Source organism: Juglans microcarpa x Juglans regia, chromosome 3S (genome assembly GCF_004785595.1).
Source record: "Juglans microcarpa x Juglans regia isolate MS1-56 chromosome 3S, Jm3101_v1.0, whole genome shotgun sequence".
Taxonomy (NCBI): Eukaryota; Viridiplantae; Streptophyta; class Magnoliopsida; order Fagales; family Juglandaceae; genus Juglans; species Juglans microcarpa x Juglans regia.
This window is the reverse complement of record NC_054599.1, coordinates 20,694,194-20,719,164: the sequence shown is the minus strand read 5'-3', so window position 1 is coordinate 20,719,164 and position 24,971 is coordinate 20,694,194. Positions and strand designations below refer to the sequence as shown.

The following is a 24,971-nucleotide window of genomic DNA, read 5'->3' as shown; positions in this document are numbered from 1 at the left end:
ACAAAAGTCTTACGAAGCATCTCTTCTACACTTGAATCGATGGGAAAAGACATAAACATGTTCCATTTAATAGAACATGATGTTTCTTTTGATCAGAATGAAACTGAATCTAGGGAAATAAATGATGAATTTGCAGTTTTGATACCAGAAGAAGATCTTATGGCTTCGATGAGTCTTAATCCTGAACAACAACATGCATATGAATCAATTTTACAGAAAGTCCTTCTAAATGAATCTGCTGCATTCTTCATTGATGGTCCTGGTGGAACAGGGAAAACATTCTTATATAAAGCACTTCTCGCTACAGTGAGATCAAGAAACTTAATTGCTCTTGCAACTGCATCGTCTGGTGTTGCTGCATCTATTTTACCTGGGGGTCGAACAGCACATTCACGCTTCAAAATTCCATTAGATCTCGACAAAAATAGTACTTGTTGTGTAAGCAAACAAGGTGCTCTTGCCAGATTGTTACGTCTTGCAAAGTTAATCATATGGGATGAAGCACCTATGTCTAGAAAAGAATGTATGCAAGCATTGGATAAAATGTTACGAGACATAACTGATTCAAGATTACCATTTGGTGGAAAAATTATCGTATTCGGTGGAGATTTTCGTCAAGTCTTACCAGTGATTCGTAAAGGCACAAGACAAGAAGAAGTTAATGCCAGTTTAGCATCGTCATATTTGTGATCCACTTTAACTAAGATTAGTTTGAGTGAAAATATGCGAGCAAGATTCGATCCAAACTTCTCAAATTATCTACTTCAGGTCGGAAATGGAACAACACCAATCACAATTGAGAATAAGATCAAAATTCTCAGTGAAATGCTCATTCCTTACAAAAACGATGTGGAGTCTTTAGATGATCTGATCGATGCAGTCTTCCAGGATATTGGCAGTTATTCAGAAAATTTATCCGAAATGACAAATCGAGCTATATTGACACCAAAGAACAATTCCGTCGATGAGATAAATACAATACTTATTCAAAGATTTCCTGGTACAGTTACACAATACTATAGCTTCGATGAAACGATTGATACATCAGAACAAGGCATCATGGAGGATTTCTTAAACACATTAACACCAAATGGACTTCCACCCCATGAATTATTACTAAAAAAAAATTGTCCTATCATGTTACTCTGAAATGTCAATCCTTCAGAAGGTTTATGCAATGGAACACGTCTTATTTGTCGCAACTTTGAACGAAATATCATTGATGCTGAAATTGCAGTTGGTCACCACACCGGAAAAAGAGTTTTCATACCAAGGATTCCTTTCTTGCCAAATGCAGACGATAATAGTGGTTTTCCATTCAAAAGAACACAATTTCCTATCAGATTAAGTTTTGCGATGACAATAAATAAAGCACAAGGGCAGACATTAGATTTTGTTGGTGTATACTTGCCTCAACCTGTATTTTGTCATGGCCAACTATATGTAGCACTGTCAAGAGCCAAAACTTCTGCTTCAGTAAAAGTTCTTATAAGACCAGTATCAACTCATGATTGTGAAGAAGCTGAAACAAATAATATTGTTTATAGAGAATTACTAACACTAGCATATCCATCATAAACTTCTGTGAGTAATTGAATTTCAATATATACCTCTCAATTAAATACAATTTGTTTTTCCACTATGTAATTTTCACAACTTCTTATTATTCTTTTATTAAAATTGTTTTATTTAAATTCAATTGTTTGGACTAATATTTCTCTCTTAATTCATATGTAGGCTTCAACATGCGGACTGTCTATACATCAATAAAAAACATTACTCCAAGTACAAGAAATTGGAGCATCTAGATGATTGTGTCAGACAAATCACCCAAACGTACTGCACAACATTCACCAACAAAATATCAAAATCTGACATTGATAGACCCTGAGGTAACACATTGACATCAATATCATACTTGCAAGAACATATTTAATATTTACATTGTATTCTTTCACATGATATATTCAAAATATATATGTTTTCCCCTTACAACATAGATTCATTCTAACTATATTTTGAAATTAAATCTTATATATATATTTAATAAGTACTATTTTCTAATCAATTGAATGCAAATAACTATTTATTTATACAATATTATGCAGGGCAACCGACTACAAGCAACAATTTTCGGCAAAGATATAGACCTACGTAATGACATGTTACACATATTCCGGTCTTATTACATCAGTAATGCTTATGTTAAGCCTTTAGATCCCAAGCATAGAATTGAAGCACATGAATACCAGTGGATCTTAAATTCAAGAACAATCATCGAAAACATTCCAGATGACGAAGTGGAATTACAACCACCAGAATATGATATTATCCCATTCACCAATCTGCATGAGTACAAAAACACTGGAACTGAAATAGGTAAATATCACATCAATATATTTAACATACTTCTTGATACTCTTATTCAGTTTTCACAAAAAAAAAAATTCAACATAATTGAACAGCTATTCTGGCGATCGCAATATACATGAAACCTCCCAGAGAAATTACCTCAATACATGGGCCAACAAAAATTCAAGAAATATATGTTATCGACCAGAGGTAAAGAAGATTTCTCAACTATATATGTGATATTAATAAATTCTTTAACTACCTTGTTTTCAATATTATTTCATCATACTACACTTTTAAATACTTTATCCTAAATTTTACAGCCTGATGCCCGTATGGTTAACTATGTGGAGTCGATTTGTGGACGGTGAATGCCGAGCAATCTCTGATATTATTGAAGCTAAGCCAACTCTACTCGCAACACGTTTAAAAGTCAGTTCATACAATGGTATATTACACAACTTATAATATCAACATTTATTAAAAATAGAATGTTATTATCTACTAACAATTTTTTTTTCTTTATAATATAGGTATTTCTCTTTCATCTCAACCGACAAGTGTATTTACCTTAAATCCTGTCATCCCTGCTGCAACTCCATTATGTCAATGGTAATTCTTCAAAATATATATTCATCAACTAGCTCTAAAATTGTTTTTTCTTTTATATATTTTCCTCCATGATTTCTCTCATTCATTTTAAATTATTCTAAAAATATTTAGGACGATGCTTAATCATGCACTGCTTGAAGAAATCGTCGAAAAAAATCTACATCATACAACGGCATCAGCATCAGCATCGACATCAAATGTTGACATGAAAGACATAATTAAGCTTGATGATCTTGCTGGTTTTCTTAAATCACTACAACCAATGACGGTACAATTCTACTGTCTTCTTAAACTTTTTTTTGTTTATATATATTGCCTTCTAAAAATTTTACACATGCCTTTTCAAAATAAATATAACCTTATCTTAAGGCTACATACTATTTACAACCATTAAAAACATATATCTGTTCCAAAATTAATGCAGAAAGCAAAATTTTGGATTAAAGCAACTATTTGTGTGGTTGATCTCCATCAAATATTCTTCTACATGTCCTGCATTGGGTGTAAGAAGGGGACTGGATATGAGCAAAATGAAAAATTTCAATGTTATCATTGCAAATACATGAGCAATGCACAACCACGGTATATATGTTATATTCATATTTTACGTCGTAAATGTTTCTTTAATCAATTTTATGTTATATTTAAATTATTGCTTAATCATTCAGACTAAAAAATATAGTTTGTTTATATAGCTGTCGAGCTTACATTGAAGTTGACGATGGTAATGGACGACTTGGGGCTGTCATGTTCGGTCAAATTGCAGAAGAAGCTCTGGGTTGCACAGCAATCGAACTAATGGAACATACAGGAAAGGTAACCAATTTATTCATATTCCAATTTGTATTTTAAAAACATTTAATCTTAGATATTCAAATAGAAAGTTATCAAAAATATCTTTTACATTATATTTATTCACCATACAGGAACATTTACCGTATATCCAAAATATTGCAAAATTATGTTCAACCAAAAAATGGATCATACAATTGGGTGCAGATTTAGATCAACTCCAAAAACAACGTCACAAAAACTTCAATGTTCTCTCCATAAATGCTGTAAATGACGAGAACACACCACTTTGAATCCATAACCAGCAAACTTTACTTTCAGTAACGAAAGAAACAATTATGTAATATTTAGCAGTTTCAGACTTTACTTTCAGTAACGAAAGAAACAATTATGTAATATTTAGTCGTTTTAGACTCTACTTTCAGTAACGAAAGAAACAATTATGTAATATTTAGCAGTTTCAGACTTTACTTTCAGTAACAAAAAAATAATTATGTAATATTTAGTCGTTTTAGACTCTTTTCTTCTACACTAGATGTTTATATTTTAGAATAATCTAATACAGGGCAAACGTGCATCGCACGTAAATTCACTGCTAGTATATCTTAAATGGGCTACTTATATCATGTTCTAATAATGTGAAGCAACTTGACAAAGATTACAATCAAACTTCTACAAATTAATATTATAGAAAAGATATTGCAAAGGGTGCTCATGTCCTTTAATTGATCTTTTTTATCAACATGACTCTAATTTTTTTGCTTGTATTTCATTTTTTAAGCACAAAAAAGTTGATTGATATGGATACCATACCTAGTGGGACTCCACTAGGAGAGCCGAATGGCACAATTCATAGTCCTACACCGAGCTCTAGACTCACTTATAGAGTAGCTACTTCTTGTGCAAGTAGTCGATTCCCACTCCCAATAGACATAGAAGATTATGCTTTTAATGAGGATGAGGAGATGGGTATTGGGGACGATCTGGATCTACCACCTGCATTTGCAATGCCACAAGTACCACGACCTACTAAAAAAAGGTCATGGACATGGGAATATTTTACTAAAATTCCTAGTGATCGTGAGAGCTCGTAGGCGAGATGTCACCACTGTAGGCAACTTTGTGGATGTCATTCAAAGAAGTAAGACACTTATGTATTGATAGCACATCTTAATAGTTGTCAACGGTACAAGATACACAAGGATTAGCGACCATTGATCAGATCAAGCCTAGTTACGAAACTTCTACGGCCACTGATGGTACACATGTTAAGAAATTGACCATCCCTCAATGCAATGAGAAGATGTTAAGGGAAATTTTTGCATAGATGATAATTACTGATGAGATGCCTTTTACCAGAATCGACAAAAAAGGCTTCCAAAAGTTTGTACAAACTATTGAGCCACGATTTCTCATTCCATCACGGTATATGGTGATGCCAAAATTGTATGAAGAGGCATGCGAAAGAGAAGACAGAGATGAAGAATATGTTTATTACCACTGGCCAGAGAGTGTCATTTACGACTGATACATGGATGTCTATACAGAATTTGCATAAACGAATTATTGGGTTTCAAAGAAATTGTTAATCATAAGCGTGCATTAATTGGGGCGGAGATGGATGATTGTATAAAGGATTAGAGAATTCCTAAAGTGTTGTGTATTACATTTGATAATGCCAGTGCCAATAACACTACAATTGATTGGTTCAAGCGGAATACGACAGTGAAAGATGATGTCATTTATCAGCATGAGTTTATTCATATTCGATGCTGTGCTCATATCATCAATCTCATAGTTGTTGAGGGTTAAAAAGAGGTTGATGATTCCATTACCAGAGTCCGCAACATTGTGCAATATGTGAGGGCTTCCTTCTAAAGGCTTGCCAAGTTTAAGGCAATAACAGAACAACTTTAGATTGAATGTTCTAGTATGTTGTGTTTGGACATTCCGATTCTATGGAACTCTACATACATAATGTTGGATGTGGCACAGAAGTACCAAAGAGTGTTCGAGCGTATGAAGGCTGAGGATGGGGGGCCTGATGTATGCTTTGGTTGAGCCAACAGGATGAGCTCAATGCGCTGGACACATATGATTGGACTAGTGTGAGGTACTTTGTTCCGTTTTTGAAAATTTTTTATGACATAACTATGCGGATATCTGGATCCAAATATACGACTGTGAACTTGTACTTCAGCGAGCTCTCGAGGCTTCATTTCCACTTGAAAAATTTGTGCTGACTCTAGGAGATTGTTATCTGCTATGGCTACGAGGATGAAGACCAAATATGATAAATATTGGAGGAATATTGAGAAGATAAATAGATTACTATTTGTGGTTGTGATCCTTGTCTCTCGATATAACTTGACCGTTATAGAATTTTGGATAAGTTCCTTCCTCGAGGCAGTTAAGGCTGCACAATTTATTAGAGTGCTAAAAAGTGATATTGATAACTTATACAGTCACTACAGCAATAGTGGTCAGCCTTCATCCGCAGCTAATAGCTCCTCACACTCGAGGCCGATGAGATCGACATCGTTCTTAGATGATCATGACCAATCTGGAGAAGGTACAAACCATCTTATTATGCAGCAATATCATCAACTCATTGCAACAAGGAATATTATGTAGTGTACGTTTGAGATTGAATGATATTTTATGGAAGCTGTTGAGGCACCTAGTGGTGTATTTTAGTTATTAACTTGGTGGAAGGTTAATTCCACCAAGTATCTAGTCCTTTCCCTTATAGTCCGAGATGTGCTAACCATTCCTGTCACTATGGTTGCCTCGGAGTCGGCGTTTAGCATTGAAGGTCGTGTGTTGGATGCTTAAAGGAGTTCATTGTCACCGTTAATCGTGAAGGCCCTCGCTTGCACACAGAACTAGATAAGTGAAACACTCATTGGACTATATACCGTTGGCGTTGATGCCGAGAGCTATAAGCTTGAATCGGGTAACTTTATATGTTTTTAAATGATTATTTAATTATTTTAAATGTTTCATTTATTTAACTTCTATTTTTTATGATTTTATAGACTTGATTGTGAATTCTAACATAATTGCCGATGACTGAGAGTTTGAGATGGACGCCCCTTGAGAGTTGGGATGGAGTTGAGAGACTATAGACTATGGACTATGGAGAACTTCCTTTGTTGGTGGGAATCAAATTCTACTTTTACCGTGTTCAAATTTTATTATCAGTTTTTTTCCTTGTATTGATTGTGACTTTCTATCTTTATTTCAAGTATGACCATTGAGTGAAATCCTTACTGCACAAGTGCACATATTGTTAACTGTTTACAATGTTTACTGTTTATGTAATTATCTTTTAGTCAGTGTTCAGTGTTGTAATAAATGTAATTGTTATAACTTATGGTTACATGTTATTTAGTTTTGAGCTATTATATTTAAGTTTTTTTTTTTTTAAGTATTTTTTTACAGGTTTGGAATTGGGCTTTAGTGAGTCCAGAAGTCGAAAAAGGGCCTTGAGTTAGCCCAATAAATGGTCGGAGCTCCGACCTTCGACGGAGTCGAACTCGACTTTGTTCGGAGCGACAATTTTCCTCCGAAGGTCAGAAACAACTACTTCGACTATGTTGGAATCGGAGCTCAATCCTAATGTGAAGCTTTTTAGTTGTTCCAGTGTTGGCTTTTTAATTACTCTGTTGAGAACATCTTAGTTGCTACTTCTTTTTGAGGAGAAAAGGCAAAGAAACTTGGTTACGCTTTGGAAAAGTACTTGTTCTAAAAGCTGAAGAAAATGTACTGGATTAAGTTCTAAGTATTAGATAATATTTCTGTAAAGCAGAGTTTGTACTATCTGAATCCCAATAGAAGCAATTGGTTTTAATGTTGGAATGGATCTCTTTTTTTAACTTCCCGGAAATGTCCTAACTATAACCTCAGATCTCAGTAATTTCATTTTTTTAAAAATATTTTTCTTGGAGGCCTCAGTTAGTTTACCTGGTTCTTTTTTCTGAATGGTGTGTTGATTCCTCTGCTTATTTATGATGGTTGCCTTATGGAATTTATCAGTATAGATGAGTTTTCTTATTGAATATAGTTCAATTTATTTTTTTATGGAGTGATATTTTTTTTATTTTACCTATAAAATGATTTATTGTTTCTTAATTTATCTTAATTAATAATTGTAGTGTAATAGTTTATTACCAGTAGTTCTTATTCCTGTAATTTGGTCTGATTGTTGTGATCAGGTAGACTGAATGATATAATGGAGTCTAAAAGGTGGCAAGAAGTCTAGTAGTAAATCCTTATTCTATGAAGCTCCCCTCCCTCGGCTACAGCATTGAAGATGTTCGACCCAATGGTGGAATAAAGAAGTTCAGATCTGCTGCTTACTCCAACGTAAGTCTCGGTAAATCTGTATGCTTCTTGTTGGCAGTTATATCTTCATTAATTGTTTTGCTGTTCTGTATACTTCTTTATTCTTCAACTGAGTTCTGTCTCAAGCACTCTCTCTGTGATTGCAATCTCTCTGCAACTCTTGTCTATTTACTGCTGGCTTTGCCTTTCAACTGGAATCATCTGTCTTTCAATATGGCCTTAGCAGTATCCGCAATAGGTTTTGAAGGTTATGAAAAGAGGCTAGAAATATCATTCTTTGGGCCGGGCATATTTGTCGATCCTGATGGAAAGGGTCTTCGATCTCTGTCAAAAGTTCAATTGGATGATATTCTTGGACCAGCTGAGTGTACTATAGTTGATTCACTGTCAAATGATCATGTGGACTCATACGTTCTTTCGGAATCTTGCCTCTATTTATCCATACAAGATCATTATCAAAACCTGTGGGACAACCAAGTTACTACTCTCAATCCCACCCATTCTAGAATTTGCTGAGATGCTTTCCCTTACTGTAAGATCTGTGAGGTACACTCGTGGAAGTTTTATCTTTCCTGGAGCTCAATCATATCCATATCGTACCTTCTCAGAAGAAGTTTCTGTACTGGATACCTATTTTGGGAAGCTTGGTTTGGGCAGCAAGGCATGCGACTCTGTTTACACACTAGAAATGTGCGTGACTGGTTTGGACAGGGAAATGACATCTGTATTCATTCTATAAAGCCCAATCAGACGCTGCAGCTGTGATCACCATCAATTCTGGTATAAGAAAAATTCTTCCAGATTCTGATATATGCGATTCCGAATTCGACCCCTGTGGTTATTCCATGAATGCTATTGAAGGAGATGCAATTTCTACCATTCATGTTATACCTGAAGATGGTTTCAGTTATGCGAGTTTTGAAACAGTTGGGTATGATTTGGAACTTGTGAATCTGAGGCTGTTGACTGAGAGGGCATTGGCTTGTTTCCATCCTAGCGAATTATATATTGCGGTGCATGCGGATGTTGTGGGTAAATCATTTGAGCATAATTGTTCACTGAATGTCAAGGGATACTGTCGCAGAGAGAGGAGCCATGAAGAGCTTGGAATTGGCGGTTCCATTGTCTACCAGAGGTTCGTGAAGACTGTAGGCTGTGGTTCTCCTAAGTCAACTCTGAAATTCTGGCAAGAGGAAGAACAGGAAGAAGAATATTAGCAAATGTTTAATATCCATTGTGGTCTGCATCTTTGAATTAAATAAAAGCATTTCTTGTCAGCCTTACTCTGATAAGGCATAGTCCTTCAGTTTTCTTCAATGGTGTGAAGCGATATGCCTAGTCATAGTCATCTCTTGCACTGCAGAAGCGTTTGTCTGGCATTATTAGTTAGTTTTAACCTGCTTCTTGTCTTTATGTTATCTTGTCTGGCATCTGTTGGCTCTCTCTCTCTCTCTCTCTTTTTAAATGAAATGTTGGGGTCTTATAATGAGATTCCAGAGTCATTACTGCAGTCTGTCAAGCCATTGGATTCATCTTGAAAATTGATTCTGTGTTTGCGGAAGTCTCTTCAATGATTGCTGAATTTCATTCCTAATGGACGTGACATCCAATCCCTCCATACACCTTTCTCTATTATTATTTGTTTTTCAAGAGAGACTATACCCAATTTTGTTGATAAACCGTCGTTTTTTCTTCTCTTTTTTTTTTTTTTTTGCAAGAGGAATTTTCTTCTCAGCTAATAAACTATCGGATCGGTCAAGACATGGAAGAACGCATCCTCCACACTCGTCTCGAGAATTTACAGATCAGTGGAAATGTGAGAAAGCAAGCAGACCGATCTCCCAAACGGACTCGTAACTGTGTGAGACAGATAGGTTACTGTCCCCCTAAACAAGCTTCCAAGTGTTCTGTTCATGTGTCCATTGCTGGGAAATTGTGGAGGTTTTTGCTATGAATATATTGAGAGAGAGAGAGAGAGAGAGAGAGAGTCAAATGTGGAGCGATAGGGAAGAAAGAAAACCCACAAAAATTCATATTTATTCTGTCAATATCTTCTCCATTGTATCCCTATACATTTTTAGTTTCATCTTGCGACATATGAACCGTCGTGGATGCGTGCCAAAGTGGAGAAACTCGTCTTTTTCATCGAGTCTTGTAATCTTCCTTGAAAGTGATCCTTCATGACAGATTTTGCCTGTTGGAGCCTACTTCCGGTTGTTTTGTTGTTAAACAAAGCCCACCAAGCAAGAATACGCCAGGAGAAAGGGAGAAAAGAAGAAATTTGAAGACAGATTTCCCACAAACTCCCATCTGATGCGTCTGAACTCACACTTCTCACTTTTCCTAAAGTGGATTACATAATTTTGCAGTAATTGTTTTTTCCTCTCTCACTAGGAGGAGCTATGAATATAATCTGTAGTAGTCTCATTGAATGTGCTTGTCCCTGTAGTACGGGGGACCAGGAAGCAGTGTGTTTTTTTCCCTTCGTTTATACACGCAGGAAAGCAATTGATCAGCTGGGTTTCTCTTCTCACTTTTGAAATGTTTTACTTTCCATGTTTCTGCGTGGTTGGAGTGAATGCAGGCTTTGAGCAGACCTGCTGTGCTGAAAAACAATTGAGCCTAAGACAAAAGTACGCCTTGGTAAGTGGTTTTTGACACCTTAAGATTTAGACAAAAGGTAATAGTTTAATGCAGAAAACAGAATTTTCTTGGTGCAGTCCATAAATGAATATATATTCTATGGAAAGAAACCTCTTGAAATTTGTAGTCTGTTAAGTCCGATGAACTTCTAGGTAAAGAAGTTGCACTTGCCATAGGTGTGTTGACATGGTTTTGCAGACATTGTCATCAAGGAACAAACGCGTTTCAAGCCCTACCATTCAATATGAAAATGTTCTTGAAACTGCATCATGCATTGTGGATTTGTGGGCTTTCACTGTTTTTTCTATGGACACTGACTGGAATAAGAATGAAATTCCCATGCAGGAAAAGGAACTTTTGATCATTGGGGAGGAACGGTGCACATCTACTACATTATCGGATCCGCATATATTTTTGAAGAGGATCCAATTCCTCTCCATTTCCAAACAGTTTACTTCATTTATTTATTATGGCTTAAAGCATTAATGGCCTGTCAGCTGTGTCTTAATGCTCAAGTACCATAAACATTACATGAATCATGGCGAATTTTTTACTCAAACAGGAGCCATTAAATTTGAACTTAAACAGCATATTGAGTGTCGAATTTCTTGTTAGTTTACTTTGCAACGAGAGCCGACTATCTTTGTCTTCTTGTTGATGCTCCTTTCCACTTACGTTTTTGCAAAGGTCTTAAAAGATGTTGCATCATATGAGAAATACTTTAGTCACAAAGTGATTATAAAAAAATAATCTCACAAATTGATGCAGTTTGATGTAATTTGTCAGATTGTAAAATTACTTTTATTGTAAAGCAGATCTGACAGATTACATAAAGTCATACATACAGTTTCCAATATTATTTTTATGTAATCTCTCTTGAATCATATTATTGAGACAATTAGTCTAGAGAGAGAGAGAGAGAGAGATGGTGATAGTTGCTTTTACCTCTCCCTATTAGTGCAATGGCATGGTATTAAGAATGGGAGAGATTGCGAAGGTCGTGCATGCACTGCAAAAAGAAAGAAAAATAGGGCTGCGGGAGAGGTATCCTAAGTTATTGGAGAAGGGAATTTATTCTGGCTTCACCTTTTTATATATGCATAGACAATATATCACGAGAGCTTTGGTATTAGATTAGCCATTTCAATCTTTAAAATTTGATTAATATGTATCTTTTTTATTTTTAACTAATCACTCAAAACTTGAAGTTTACATTAGATTAGCCATCACACTCTTTATAATAATAAAATATTATTATTTATTATTATTTATATTTATTTAATTATTTTTAAATACTTTTTTATTTTTTATTTTCATAATGTCAAATAGCCTCCAACAATCTATAAAATTAGCATCTCTAGTTGATAGTTTTTGTAGATTTTAACAAAAAAAATTATTATGCACATTCATAATCTCATATGCAGTCAACTAGAGAAACAGTTTTGGATGCACATTCATTTTTTATGCATCCAAAAAGTACTTGCCAGTTTTTGGACATTCACAATGCTAATAATGTTCACTGCCTGCCCATATAATTTTTATGCACATTCACAACCGCATATGCATAAACCACATGATCATACCCTATAACATCAGCATATAGGTTAGGTCACACCTATGACAGAAACCCATTATTTGACTCTAGTTCAGATGAAACATCAAGCTTTTTCATCGCAACAACTTTCTCATTATTGAGATCAATTTAGTTCAGTCTAATTTTAAACTGAAATTAACATTCAAATACTTAATTCTCAAATTACTAAATATCACTCAACTTAAAACCTCTTTATATATGAGACTCACAATCTTTTTCAACTTCCTATAAATACATTTGAACTCATATTAACATCTAAACATATCTAAACTCATTTTAAGTGAGTCCCATAAAACTCATTCTATCATCTCAACTCACTACTATTCATAAATAACTCAACTCATCTTAACTCAGCTCAACATCCAACGGGGCCTTAAGCTCGCATAATAGACTCTTCCATAGGATCCTTCACCAATCAAGGCCTTCGATCCAAAATTATCAGTATTTTCTTTCAGTTTTAATAGGAGGTGACACCTTACCACCTCTTTGGGCCCTAACATGCAAAAGAAAAGAAATACAGGTAATGCTTAAGAATTCAAAAATGCAAAATCAATTGTAGAATTTCCAAAATAGAGAGCAGGTGTGCCAAAGACCATAAATCATCATGGATTACTAGATGCAATTATATCCGGTAATCCCTATAATTCATAATAATGCATATCTACATTAAAGATAGGAGAATAAAAATAAGTCAGAAGTCAGATGAAAACAAAAAGAAATTAAAATCTACACATTGCTATAGGACGTAAACGCCCACATGCAAAAATGGAGTGTACAAAATCAATGGGTTGAAACCCAAACAAACGGAGCAAAATGAACACAGAAAAATCAAGGCTAGGGTTTCGAATGTTACCTTGTTGCTAGTATATAATCTGGAGAGAAGCTCTAAGGAGCTGTTGGAAAGGAGCTGTGGGAATTTTTGCAGGAGATTTGGATTCAGTCATCGTGCAGTAGACGAGGAGGGAAGAATCTAGAAACATAGTCATGGGAAGGAAAAGAGCCGTGAGATACACTAGCGGGAAGGAAAAGGGAAATAACCGTGAGACAGAAAATAATAAAATATTAGAATGAAGATGCTATAGTTCACGTCATATATGACTCTAGGAATGAATTTACTATAACTAATCTTCTAGCTGAATTGTGTTTAACTAATTCAATATAGGCACAATCTATTGGACATTCTTCAAAATATGACTTTCACTGGTATTTGGCTAAGCCAACGCCTTAGCCAGTGCTCTAACCAGTACTCGACTCCAACCCACCCCCAACCCCAACCCAAGGGACCTTGTCTCTTGTATTCAATACTTGCCTATAAAAGGAAATGAAAGACCCTTTACATTAGGCTGTTAAATTGCAATTAATGTTTTTGTTAGTTGCTTTGGGAAAAAGAAAAATTACTCAAGTTATTATCTAATTTTGTCGGTGAGAAAGATAAATATATAAAGTTGGCTCACTTCATGTGTTTATTTTTCTTATTATACTTGAGACCTTGGAGTTCTTATATACTCGAACTTAAAAGAATCTTGATCCAGTTAGCTTTTGTATGAAAATCACAAAGAAGATGATCTTCAAAGCAACTATATATGTGATTAACAGGCCCCCTAGTTTAATGAATCATTTCAAACTTCTCATGAATCAGGTTAAACTAGGTCGATATCAAGTTCTCTGTGTAAAGTATTTAGTAGAAAACTACAGTGGGAGGCAGGGAAGAAATAGAGAGGTGAACAAGAGTGCATGTGAATTGTTTCTTCTTCTTTTACCCAGTAGGGGAGTGGGGTAGGGTTCATCAACTATTTTGAAAGGCTTTTACAATCTTCAATAATCTTCAAAGGGACAGCGCCAAAGACAAAAACATGTAGGTATTACCAAATTGTTGAAGATAGAGAATCTCCTTCCAGGCTTTCCCCCCATTCAAACATACCAAGTGGGGTAAAACAGAACAATTATTTCCTACTCATTTGATAACCCATCTCCCCAAGTGCAGGGGGCGTAGTTTCATTATTATGCTCAGCTTCTCTTAACCCCACTTGCTTTGGCTCTGCCTTTTAGACCCCCCTCCACCACCTTGCTGGCAAATCTCCTTTGCTGATTGGTAATATTACGCGCCATTAATCAATGACATTAAGAAGAGTTAAAGGGCCAAAAGTAGTGGTGATTAGTGCATGACAGGAACAACAAAAGGGAGTATTGAAAATGGACAGGAAACGACACCACATCTTCTATCTCATGGTTCTGAAAAGTAAAGAAATTAATCCAGTAGTACTAAGTGGAAGGCTTTTACTGGCTCTGGGGGTGTGAAGGGAAGGGAAGGGAAGGGACAAATTAGTGCAAATGTATTCCAACTTCTCCCCCTCCAAGTGCATTGGCTCCTAATGCATTGGACATTTTGTGATTAGTACCATCTTGTGTGTCTATTTCTGTTCTATTTGATACTCTCAAATTTAGTTGAAATCTTGATAGAATTATTTTGATAAATTTACTACCCAATTGCAATTTGTTCTGAGGGTTTGTATGTATATTTAATGTACGGAAGTGTTTTTGTTGATCATATTTTTGTCTAATAGTTTCCCTCTCTAAATCCCGTCATCCCTAATCACTCACGCAATGAGGATGACAAGAATTAAGATGAAGAGAAGAATTATTCATTTCTAATATACACAAATATTTAGAATAGAATCTTGTAGTAACAAAAATCAAAATGATTGGTCGAGATTTTACCAACTGAGGTAATTGGTCTTTAGGTGTCTTGATTGTCTGAAAAACCAGTTCAGATAGACTTCCTAAACCACGGCCTGGGCACTAAAAGGTCAGTGTCCAAACACAGGCTAATTAAATTGCTTATAAAGATAATCCCTTTATTCAAAGCTAATCCAGCCTTAATTAACTTTGTCTGATCACAAATGACAACCATCGGATCGACTTTACCTTCACTGATGACATTAATATAAAAGCAGCAGGCAATCAGTCCAAAGAAACGTTAGTTTGAGACACAAAGTCAACGACGCGCTGTGGGGACCGGATTGCACGTGTACCCATGAACGATTACAATATATAGCTATGATCAGGGAGAGAAGGGTGGAGCCCAAATTATATGATATTTTGTATTGGTGGGCCAGTCTACCAAGAATAAAGGTTTGGGGCCTCAGCATTTTACAATATAAAGAGGCATGCTGATTGCTGGCACTGCTTTCTAGACTTCTAGCAAAGAGTATATTTATCGCCTCTTCTTTATCTCATGGGAACAAATGCGACATGCAGTTGCTTACCTGGTATTTAGGACCCCACAAAAATACATTGTACAGACATATACACGTTATTTACAAAGACACACACAGAGAGAGAGATTTTGCTTTTCAAAGTTTAATGCTTTTTGATTTGTTTTTGTTTGCTTTTCCAGAGCAGTTTGCTGCTTTTGATTGTTTATGGGACGTGCTGTCTGTTGAATGTGAAGACTGTGCTAGTGTTCATAGCATCAATAAAGAAAAACCAAACTCAGATAATTGTAGGAATATATTTTAGAAAGAAAAAAAATGAAGAAAATATGCAAATATGTGAGAAATAATTAGGGACGCTACCCGCATGATGCGTGGCGGGGGGACCCTTCCCCGTCCCCCGCCCCGGGCACTAGGGCCCCTCCCCGGTGCCAAGAGGCGGGGTCAAAAATGCCATCCGTCCCACCCCCAGGCCAACTCATTGGGTCTAAACAATTATTTTTAGATCCAAAAATATGTTTTTGGACCTAAATTATAATATAATTTAAATTATAAATTAAAATTTATAAATATAAAAAGAACTTAAACTCATTAAAGTTATATTTTAAATTGTCTTGACCTCCTAGACCAACTTTTATATAGAAAGCCAAGGTAATAGCTTGCTATTGATTCAGTGGGCAGGGCGAACGGGAGCGGGAAGCGGGGTATGGGCCCCCGCTGCCCACCCCTAGAAATAATCGGCCGCAACTAAACTCCCATGAGTAGCTATTCCATCGTCAATCTCAACCTCAATACCTGAAGATTCTCTCATTTTTTTTTCAAGAAAATAATTTGTACCATAACATAATGGCCAACCTCAATATTAAAAGCTTACTATGCGCTTGATCTATTTTAGACACTTCCTCTGCACTCTTTATAAGGAAGTCACCAAATCTTTTTCATGGCATATGATCTCACACTTTGCAGGGCTGTGTTTGGATCATCCAAGGGAGTTATACTCGATGAGACTCTGACAACTCGTACTCTTGATTTTTGATCTTGATATCACTTGTTGAATCCTATGTTGTTGTCGATCCACGCAAAATTAATTAGTGTTAAAAAATTTATGGCATTTCGAAGAAATTTATTTTTAAAATGATAAAAGGTAACAATATTGTGGACACACCCGACAAATACTTGGCGGTTGATACATTATTCTCTTTATGTTTTAAATTCAGGCACTGGGGAATGGAACGTCTCAACTCAAGCACCTTTTATTAATTAAAATTAAAAATAGTGGGGTGATTGAAGGTATTTTCTTTTTGAAATCAACTTTTGCATTTATCAAGATTTGGCAAATGTGCCTCATTGCCTTTATATATTCTTTTCTTTGCTGAACCTGTGGCAAGCATTCTAGTTCTCTTTACCCTGTTTGCTACTGAACTTCTTTACTTTTGGTCTGCGAGAAGGTGTGGCTGTGTGGACTGCTGGTGTGGAAAGCGTATGGAATTGCTCTGGTTCGCTTCTTTTGTAAATATTACATTCAACAACAACAAAAACAGTTGAAGATTTCTTGTGTTCAAGTGTTCAAACCATTCCTAGCGGCTAGCAGCTCCTTCATAAAAAGGGAAAGCTGATTGTGGGCGGCATCTGGGCTCCTAGTTTTTTTTTAACTTTTCAGTTCAATGGAGAGGAGAGCGAATACTGCTTTGTGTTTTGTGGCTTTCTTGTGCTTATGGACTTCAGCAACTGGTTTGCTTTCTCCCAAAGGTGTCAACTATGAAGGTAAATGGGGCTCTTTCTCATGTTTTGAATTACAGCTCTATAAAGATTGAATGGTCCTTCATAATTCTTATACATCCAACCTTTAAATTTCTTAAAAAAATCTTGTAGTTCTAGCTTTGATGGGCATCAAAGATTCTCTGGAGGATCCTCATAATCTTCTGGAAAATTGGGATGAGACTGCTGTGGATCCATGTAGCTGGACCATGGTCACTTGCTCTCCTGATGGTTTGGTCATTGGCCTGTAAGTACATACATATCAAAACCACGCAAGAAATTTGGAACTTGGAATAGGCGGGATAGGAACTCGGAAAATGAAAATCCTTCCTGCTATGAAACCTGAAGCCTATTGTTTTTTGAATTAGTTGAAATGGTTTTGCTGCAGAGGAACTCCAAGCCAGAACTTGTCCGGTACCTTGTCACCTAACATTGGCAACTTGAAAAATCTCCAGTTTGTGTAAGTAAACCCCATTAATTGATAAATTGTTCTAAATTCAGCATTGAGTATCTTATTCCAGGAGTTTTCTTGCAGGCTCCTGCAGAACAACAATATATCAGGACCAATCCCCTCTGAGATTGAGAAACTCCAAAAGCTTCGCACACTTGATCTTTCAAATAACAACTTCACCGGTCAACTTCCCAATAATCTATCGCACCTGAAAAACCTTCAATACCTGTAAGTCAAATCATAAAGCTGTTGTAATTTGACATAGCTTTAACTGCTCTTACTTCTATAAATCTGATGCTGGGATTTCAATTCCGATCAGGCGGCTAAACAATAACAGTCTCTCTGGAGTTATTCCTCCAGCTTTGGCTAATATGACCCAGCTTTCTTTCGTGTAATTCTCTTCAAACCTTGTGTCCTTTCTCAACAATTATATTCCTGTCATGGAACTTGTATGATTATTATGTATCTGAATATGGTTTGCTTGGCTTGTTTAATGTTCTAGGGATCTGTCTTATAACAATTTAAGTGGTCCTGTACCCAAGTTGCATGTCAAGTCATTCAAGTAAGTCACTACTCAATCCAAATATGTTCATTTTCCCTCTTCAAAACATTCCACTTTACCTATGTTTAACTATGTGTTTGTCTTTTGACTGGCATAGTGTTGTTGGAAACTCCTTGATATGTGCCACCGGAACTGAGAAGGATTGTTTTGGAACGACATCATTGCCACCTTCTTTCGCCTTGAATAATTCGTCAAGTAATTAGTTTCACCCTTTTTGCAGATTTCTTCAATTTCATAAAAAAATTTACTTACTAATATAAAGACGTGTATCTCTGTTCATTATCGTTTGAAAAAATCTATTCATCCAGACTCTCAAAATCCCGGAACAACTAAGAGACAAAAAACTGCCTTAGCCTTTGGTTCAAGCTTAGGGTGCATCTGCCTGTTAATTCTTGGGTTTGGTTTCCTGCTTTGGTGGAGGCAACGGCACAACCAGCAAATAGTCTTCGATGTTTTTGGTTAGTAATAATATCTATACATGGAATATAAATCAGTAGCAGACGGAATCACATTAGTCTGTACTTAAATATTGAACTTTTAAATTTCAGAACAACATCATGAAGAACTTTGCCTTGGAAACTTAAGGAAATTTCAGCTCAGAGAACTACAGATTGCTACAAGCAACTTTAGCAGCAAGAACCTGATTGGAAAGGGTGGTTTCGGTAATGTCTATAAAGGGTGTCTTCAAGATGGCACAGTAGTAGCAGTGAAAAGACTCAAAGATGGAAATGCCATTGGGGGTGAGGTCCAATTTCAAACGGAAATTGAGATGATCAGTCTAGCAGTGCACCGGCATCTTCTCCGGCTCTCTGGATTTTGTATGACTTCCACGGAGAGGCTTTTGGTTTACCCGTACATGTCGAATGGGAGTGTTGCCTCCCGTCTCAAAGGTGGGGCGCTTCCAACATTAGGCCTATACCATGCAATTTAGCTTGCAAGTAGAGCAAGATGTTAGGGTGTAATCAAGTTGCAAGTTTTGCACTAATATTTAAGCTTTTGTTTAAGATTGATACCTCCCCCTTCTATCTCCAACATGATGTCATGAACATAACATTTTTTTTCTCTTTCTCCATTGTAGTAAAACCAGCACTGGATTGGGGACAAGGAAAAGAATTGCCTTGGGAGCTGCAAGGGGTTTGTTATACTTGCATGAGCAGTGTGATCCAAAGATAATTCACAGGGATGTGAAAGCTGCAAACATATTGCTTGACGACTTCTGCGAGGCTGTAGTAGGAGATTTTGGACTTGCAAAGTTGCTGGATCACCAGGATTCACATGTGACAACAGCCGTGAGAGGCACTGTGGGGCATATAGCTCCAGAGTATCTCTCCACAGGCCAGTCCTCTGAGAAAACAGATGTTTTTGGGTTTGGGATCCTTCTGCTTGAGTTAATATCTGGGCAAAGAGCTCTTGAGTTTGGGAAAACTGCAAACCAGAAAGGAGCCATCCTTGAATGGGTAAGACAAACACAAATTTCATTTTATGGTTTAAACATTTAAAAGTTTCAACTTGAAAACTCCATCCACCTTAGTAGAAATCTGATTCATGAAACTTAAATTGTAGGTGAAGAAAATTCATCAGGAACAGAAGCTTGAAATGCTAGTTGACAAGGACTTGAAAAGCAACTATGATCCAATAGAGCTTGAAGAAACAGTTCGAGTTGCTTTGTTATGTACTCAATACCTTCCAAGTCACAGACCAAAGATGTCTGAAGTGGTACGAATGCTAGAAGGAGATGGTCTTGCAGAAAAATGGGAAGCTTCTCAGAGAGCTGAATCAACCAGATGCAGAGCCAATGAATTCTCCTCTTCGGAGCGATACTCTGATCTCACTGTTGACTCTTCTGTGCTTGGCCAAGCAATGGAGCTCTCTGGACCCAGGTGACATGTATGGTTGTGAAATGCAGACAAAGTATGAAAGCAAGAGTCAATAGCACATTTATTTTCCATGAATTTGGGAGGGGAAAAAATAAAATCCCAGTGGAAATGAGTTGGTTGTATATTAGAATCATTGAAGCCTTGAAGAGTCGTGTTTATTTCTTACTGTACAGAATCTGATTTGGGAAACCGACGTAAAGAATTTGTTGGCAAGAATAATGATCTTGTACTGAATTTTGCTTGTCTTAATAGCTAGCATGTTGAATCTGGAAAGAGATTCATTACTATCTGTCACCACGGAATTGAGGCATATTTTGTGTTTGTAGGGGATATTCACATCGCCTCTGGGTCGGGCCTGAATGAGATACTAAAGTCCATCGTGGCCCGAGTCGTGCCCCTTTAAGTTGAGTTTGGTTAATTCATCTCAAACTAATTATTGATAGGATCCACTATTTTTTTAATTTTTCATAAAATGTTAATCTCATTTTAACTTACTTTATAGTTCATACATTTCAACTTAAAAAGTTAAATTTATTTCAACCTAAAAAAAATTAAATCTATCTCAATGGGATCTACTAAATACTATTATTCATAACTCAACTCAACTCATTTCAATATCCAAATATAGCTAGTACTTAGGAACCATCAACACAACCAGCCTACAAGCCGTACAAGACCCACCAACTCCAACACTCCTCTACAAGAACACCTCGCATTTAAGGATCGTATCCGACAAACGGAATGAGATCACGAACAACACCCCTATCTTGGACGAAGTGTACGGAAAGTGACCACTTTGTCCACCTGCAATCAAAGCACAACCTAGGATGCCACGCCACATTAAAGATTGTGGCTTGACACTTGTCCTCGAGATGCTGACCCTTAACATAGGGTATGAAGTGTCCCCTGATATTTAGTATAAAAGTTGGACACCAGGTAACAATGAACTCTCTCTGATTTCAGGAGAAAATACTCTAAAGAATAAATACTAACTTTGATATCGGAGATTCTCCAAAGCAATCTCAAACCCACCATTTTCTCTGTATTGCAGGTTACTGAACTCAATATCTAGTGTGTGAAACACGCCATCAAATATAGTTTCCCAACATTTTTGTCTTTTCAAGAGATGGCAAATTGTGTTTTCGAGTCGGGTCGTGTCACCCGTTTTGACTCGTTTAATAATTAATTAGAAATAAATTAATACAACATAACGTTTAAATCTGTTTTATATAAATGGGTTGAACTAACACGCATAACTTATTTGACCTGATTAACATAATTTCACATAAAAGTTAAAATCTATATTTATTAGTAGCCACAATATCTTAAAAAATATATATCAATATTTTTCAAATTTTAACATATAATAAAACTAATATTACAAACTATGCAATAACAAATACGAGTATAAGTATAAAATTACAATCTCAATAATAAAAATATAAACATACTGAAAAATACTAATATTACAACTTAACAATAACAAAATTTTAATTTTGAAATAAAATCCAAACGAGTTGATTTCGTATTAAGCAGGTTGATCCGTTAATAAATCGTGTCTAAACAAGTTAATCCATTTTTACCCAAACCCGTTAACATTAAACCCAAATCCGTTAATTTTGTGTCGTATTCGTGTTTGGTTCAGAGGTTGTCACCTATTACTACCCCTACTTTCCATACCCACACAGAGAGAGAGAGAGAGAGAGAGAGAGAGAGATGAACTGAAAACAACAGAAAATTCTTCGCTCTTTGGACTTTGATATGGATATCAATTTCAAGTCAATTTGGTTCAAACCACAAGCAGAAGAGAGAATTGCTCCATATAGACAAAACACATATGTAAACCCCATCGCTCCATATAGACAAAACACATATGTAAACCCCATCCAGTAAATGAGTTCTCAGTCGGTAAAACTGTACTCACAAACAAAAAAGCGAGGAATAAAAGAAACTTGTGTTACCAAAACATCATTCACAATTTTACAATAGTCAGGACCCAAGTATATGGAACTTCTGTCAGCAGAATCGTCCACAACCTATGCACATCGTCATTGGGGCAAGTTTCCAGTCTTGACAAAGCTATGGCTTCTCATTTGGACCAAAGTAAATGATTTCTGCACTTGATGATGCCCGTCGAAATCGTGTCACCACTTTTAAGATCCGATATCCATTGTAAAAGTCTCCATCAAACTGCCGAATATACATTGTCTCAAGCAAGGGTGACTTGACTAACAGGAGCTTGACAAACTCCATTTCAGGCTTTGAGTAATCATTGATTTGCATCTCTACCTCTCGAAGTTTGTTCAAAGAGATATCTGAGAAGTCTTGGGACTCCAAAAACTTATCAACAGTTTTTACATCATCTGCAGTATCGCTCTTTGTATACCAAACCCCGAGTCTAAGTTTTTGCAAATTGGGGGAGCTTCTGATCAAGCAAAGACCACAAGAGAACTCTCTCAGAAACTCAAAACGTAAAGCACGCAATGCAAGAGATTTTAGGTATTTAAGATTCGCTGGAAGCCTATCTGGTACATTGCCTGCAGACTTAAAAGGAAACAAACGAAAATGACATAAGAAATATGGTCTGCTAAAGTAATATATATAAAAAATAAAAAAAAATAAAAAGGCCCATGGAGTTGTCTTACCTGCCAAAAATGGGTTCCTACATTGAGAGACTCTATAACAGGTAGAGAACGAAAAAACCCAATTATACCTTGGGTATTCCAACTGCCGCCAATATATAGGAACTTAAGCTTGGGAGCATCAATGTCGAGGTTGCCAATATTGGTGCAGCATTTTAATGTCAATCGTTCAAGTAAGGGGCATTTGCAGATAAAAGTTTTCAATGTGTTCATGGTGAAGGTAACATCCTGAAACTCAATGCTGATGAGCTTATCAAATCCTTCATATGTAGGCGGAGGATCGAACAGGCAATCAGATAGATGCAAATGCCTAAGTTGTAAACAAGCAAAAAAAAATCTGAGGCAATCTCAGGCATCCACGGCTCGAGCTCGAGATGCGAAGGGTTAAATCCTGGATATCATTCTCAGCTAGCAAAGATAATAGAAGGTCAATCTCCACACGGAATTTCAATACAGGAACAGACAAAGTGAATTTAAGTATCGGCCCCGGATGGTGTAGTAAAACTTGATAAATAGTCAACTTAAGTCCAGTAGGATGCATGTTGCGGAAAGTATCATCAAATGCAAGATGTGGAAGGGTTACCCAGTTGCGCCTCCATTTTTTTGACAAGACACTTGTCTTCACTGCATCTCGCAGAGGCAAACGGATCAATATGTTCTCTATAACGTTGTCTGGCAGGTCACTGAGAATATCACAGGGAGAAGGCATATTGCGTTTCATTTCTGAACTGCTATAAGACACCATGAAAATTACCTGAGAATCAATATCAGCAAAAGAAATTACACCGGAGCATTGAATTCACCTCCTAATGGTAATTATGTCATTATACGATTTCATGAAACACACTCTATGAAGCACCCAGAGGGCCAGAAAGACAACGGCTTAGTACTCGCTTGTCTCAAAATATAAAAACCATCAACAAAACTCAGCAACCTTCACAACTAAGAGAGAACGTTCATAGGTAGATAGATTCCCACAAGCATTCAACATCGCATCTTTCAGTTTATTTCTTTTTAGTTACTCGTATATAAGTTGAATTCTTTTTAATTCTTTTTGTCGTAACACTGATTTAAATTTCCGAAAGCTCTCCCCTTTTAACATTATAAACATCCAGAAAACCCCGAAATACGAACTTTGTTCAAAGACATTCAAAAATACCTTTTTTTTTATGGATTATTCGGAAATACAGAAAATGAGGAGAGCAAAAGAAAATTTCTGTTCAATTCTCCGATAAAAAAAAAAAATGGTCCGTAACACATTGAACTCAGTATTCTGTAGACCCTCTTGTTCTAAACATATGAAAGGCAGGGACTTTATTCACAAGCGAGCCTAAGGAAAAGATGTGAACTTTGCCGAAAGCGTCCAGACCTCTTAACTCTCAATCTCGTAAAGACCCGAGATCAAAACACATCCTAAATACCCCCATATCATTAAGAATAGACACAAAACAATTACCCAAAAGTGTCGAGCACCAAAATCACATTTAAAAAAAAAAAAAACAGAACAAAGCCAAATCATTCAAGGAGACAAAGAAGGACGGAGAAGAGAGAGAGAGAGAGAGCGGCAAGGAGTGGGGGCATGGGCGATGGCGTGTCTGGGACTGAATGCTGGGCGGCCGGCGAAGTTGAGTTTGAGAGAGTAGAAGCTTATAAAAAAGAGATGGCGAGTTTAGTCGGACCGGTCTGGGCCCGTCCCGAAATGGCTCGTCGTCGTTTTTTTTTTTTTTATATTTATTTTACAATAGAAAAAAAATTATAATCAATAATATTAAACTATATTAATCAATAATTTTTTTTTATATAAATTAAATCTTAACTTTTATTAAGATTATAGAGTAAAAGATTTGTTAGAAAAATTGAAAGACTAATTTCATTTCGAGGCAATCCATAAATATGTGTATTCAACTCTAAAAAAATAATTTATAATTTCTGATTTTCTCATAATCAACTAAAAAGAAATAAGGGTTAAAAAATAGTGTTAAAAAATAGACTTCGCAGTTAGCCCAACCACTAGGCTACTTGATACTAGTAGAGGGATGCTTGTCGGGATATGTTTGGAAATATATTTCATTTCGTCTTATCTTTTTTTTTTTAAATAATATTTAAATATAAATACTTTCAAATTAATT

General features: G+C 36.2%; 4 protein-coding genes across 4 annotated transcripts; 3 read left to right on the top strand and 1 right to left on the bottom strand.

Annotated features, from left to right (window-relative positions):
• Positions 1–723: 723 nt before the first annotated feature.
• LOC121258778 (replication protein A 70 kDa DNA-binding subunit B-like) lies at positions 724–4,049 on the top strand. Its single transcript, XM_041160318.1, has 10 exons — positions 724–1,054; positions 1,166–1,260; positions 2,109–2,379; positions 2,466–2,562; positions 2,676–2,800; positions 2,886–2,964; positions 3,076–3,232; positions 3,389–3,546; positions 3,660–3,780; positions 3,891–4,049. The coding sequence occupies exons 1-10, from the start codon at positions 724–726 to the stop codon at positions 4,047–4,049; spliced, it is 1,593 nt and encodes a 530-aa protein (XP_041016252.1).
• Positions 4,050–8,195: 4,146 nt separating this feature from the next.
• Positions 8,196–9,332, top strand: LOC121257297 (S-adenosylmethionine decarboxylase proenzyme). The gene is given in 3 exon segments (XM_041158257.1): positions 8,196–8,534; positions 8,536–8,833; positions 8,835–9,332. Coding segments are annotated over 3 exon segments (1,002 nt in total). The 5' UTR covers positions 8,196–8,316; the 3' UTR covers positions 9,321–9,332.
• A 7,598-nt stretch (positions 9,333–16,930) lies between these two features.
• LOC121257295 (protein NSP-INTERACTING KINASE 2) lies at positions 16,931–20,467 on the top strand. The gene is given in 12 exon segments (XM_041158255.1): positions 16,931–17,316; positions 17,425–17,557; positions 17,699–17,770; positions 17,846–17,989; positions 18,081–18,152; positions 18,264–18,323; positions 18,421–18,518; positions 18,632–18,781; positions 18,872–19,213; positions 19,402–19,422; positions 19,425–19,780; positions 19,887–20,467. Coding segments are annotated over 12 exon segments (1,869 nt in total). The 5' UTR covers positions 16,931–17,216; the 3' UTR covers positions 20,208–20,467.
• A 1,592-nt stretch (positions 20,468–22,059) lies between these two features.
• Positions 22,060–24,546, bottom strand: LOC121257296 (F-box/FBD/LRR-repeat protein At1g13570-like). Its single transcript, XM_041158256.1, is given in 4 exon segments — positions 22,060–22,750; positions 22,846–23,150; positions 23,152–23,597; positions 24,406–24,546. Coding segments are annotated over 3 exon segments (1,176 nt in total). The 5' UTR covers positions 23,552–23,597; positions 24,406–24,546; the 3' UTR covers positions 22,060–22,279.
• Between the last annotated feature and the right edge of the window lie 425 nt (positions 24,547–24,971).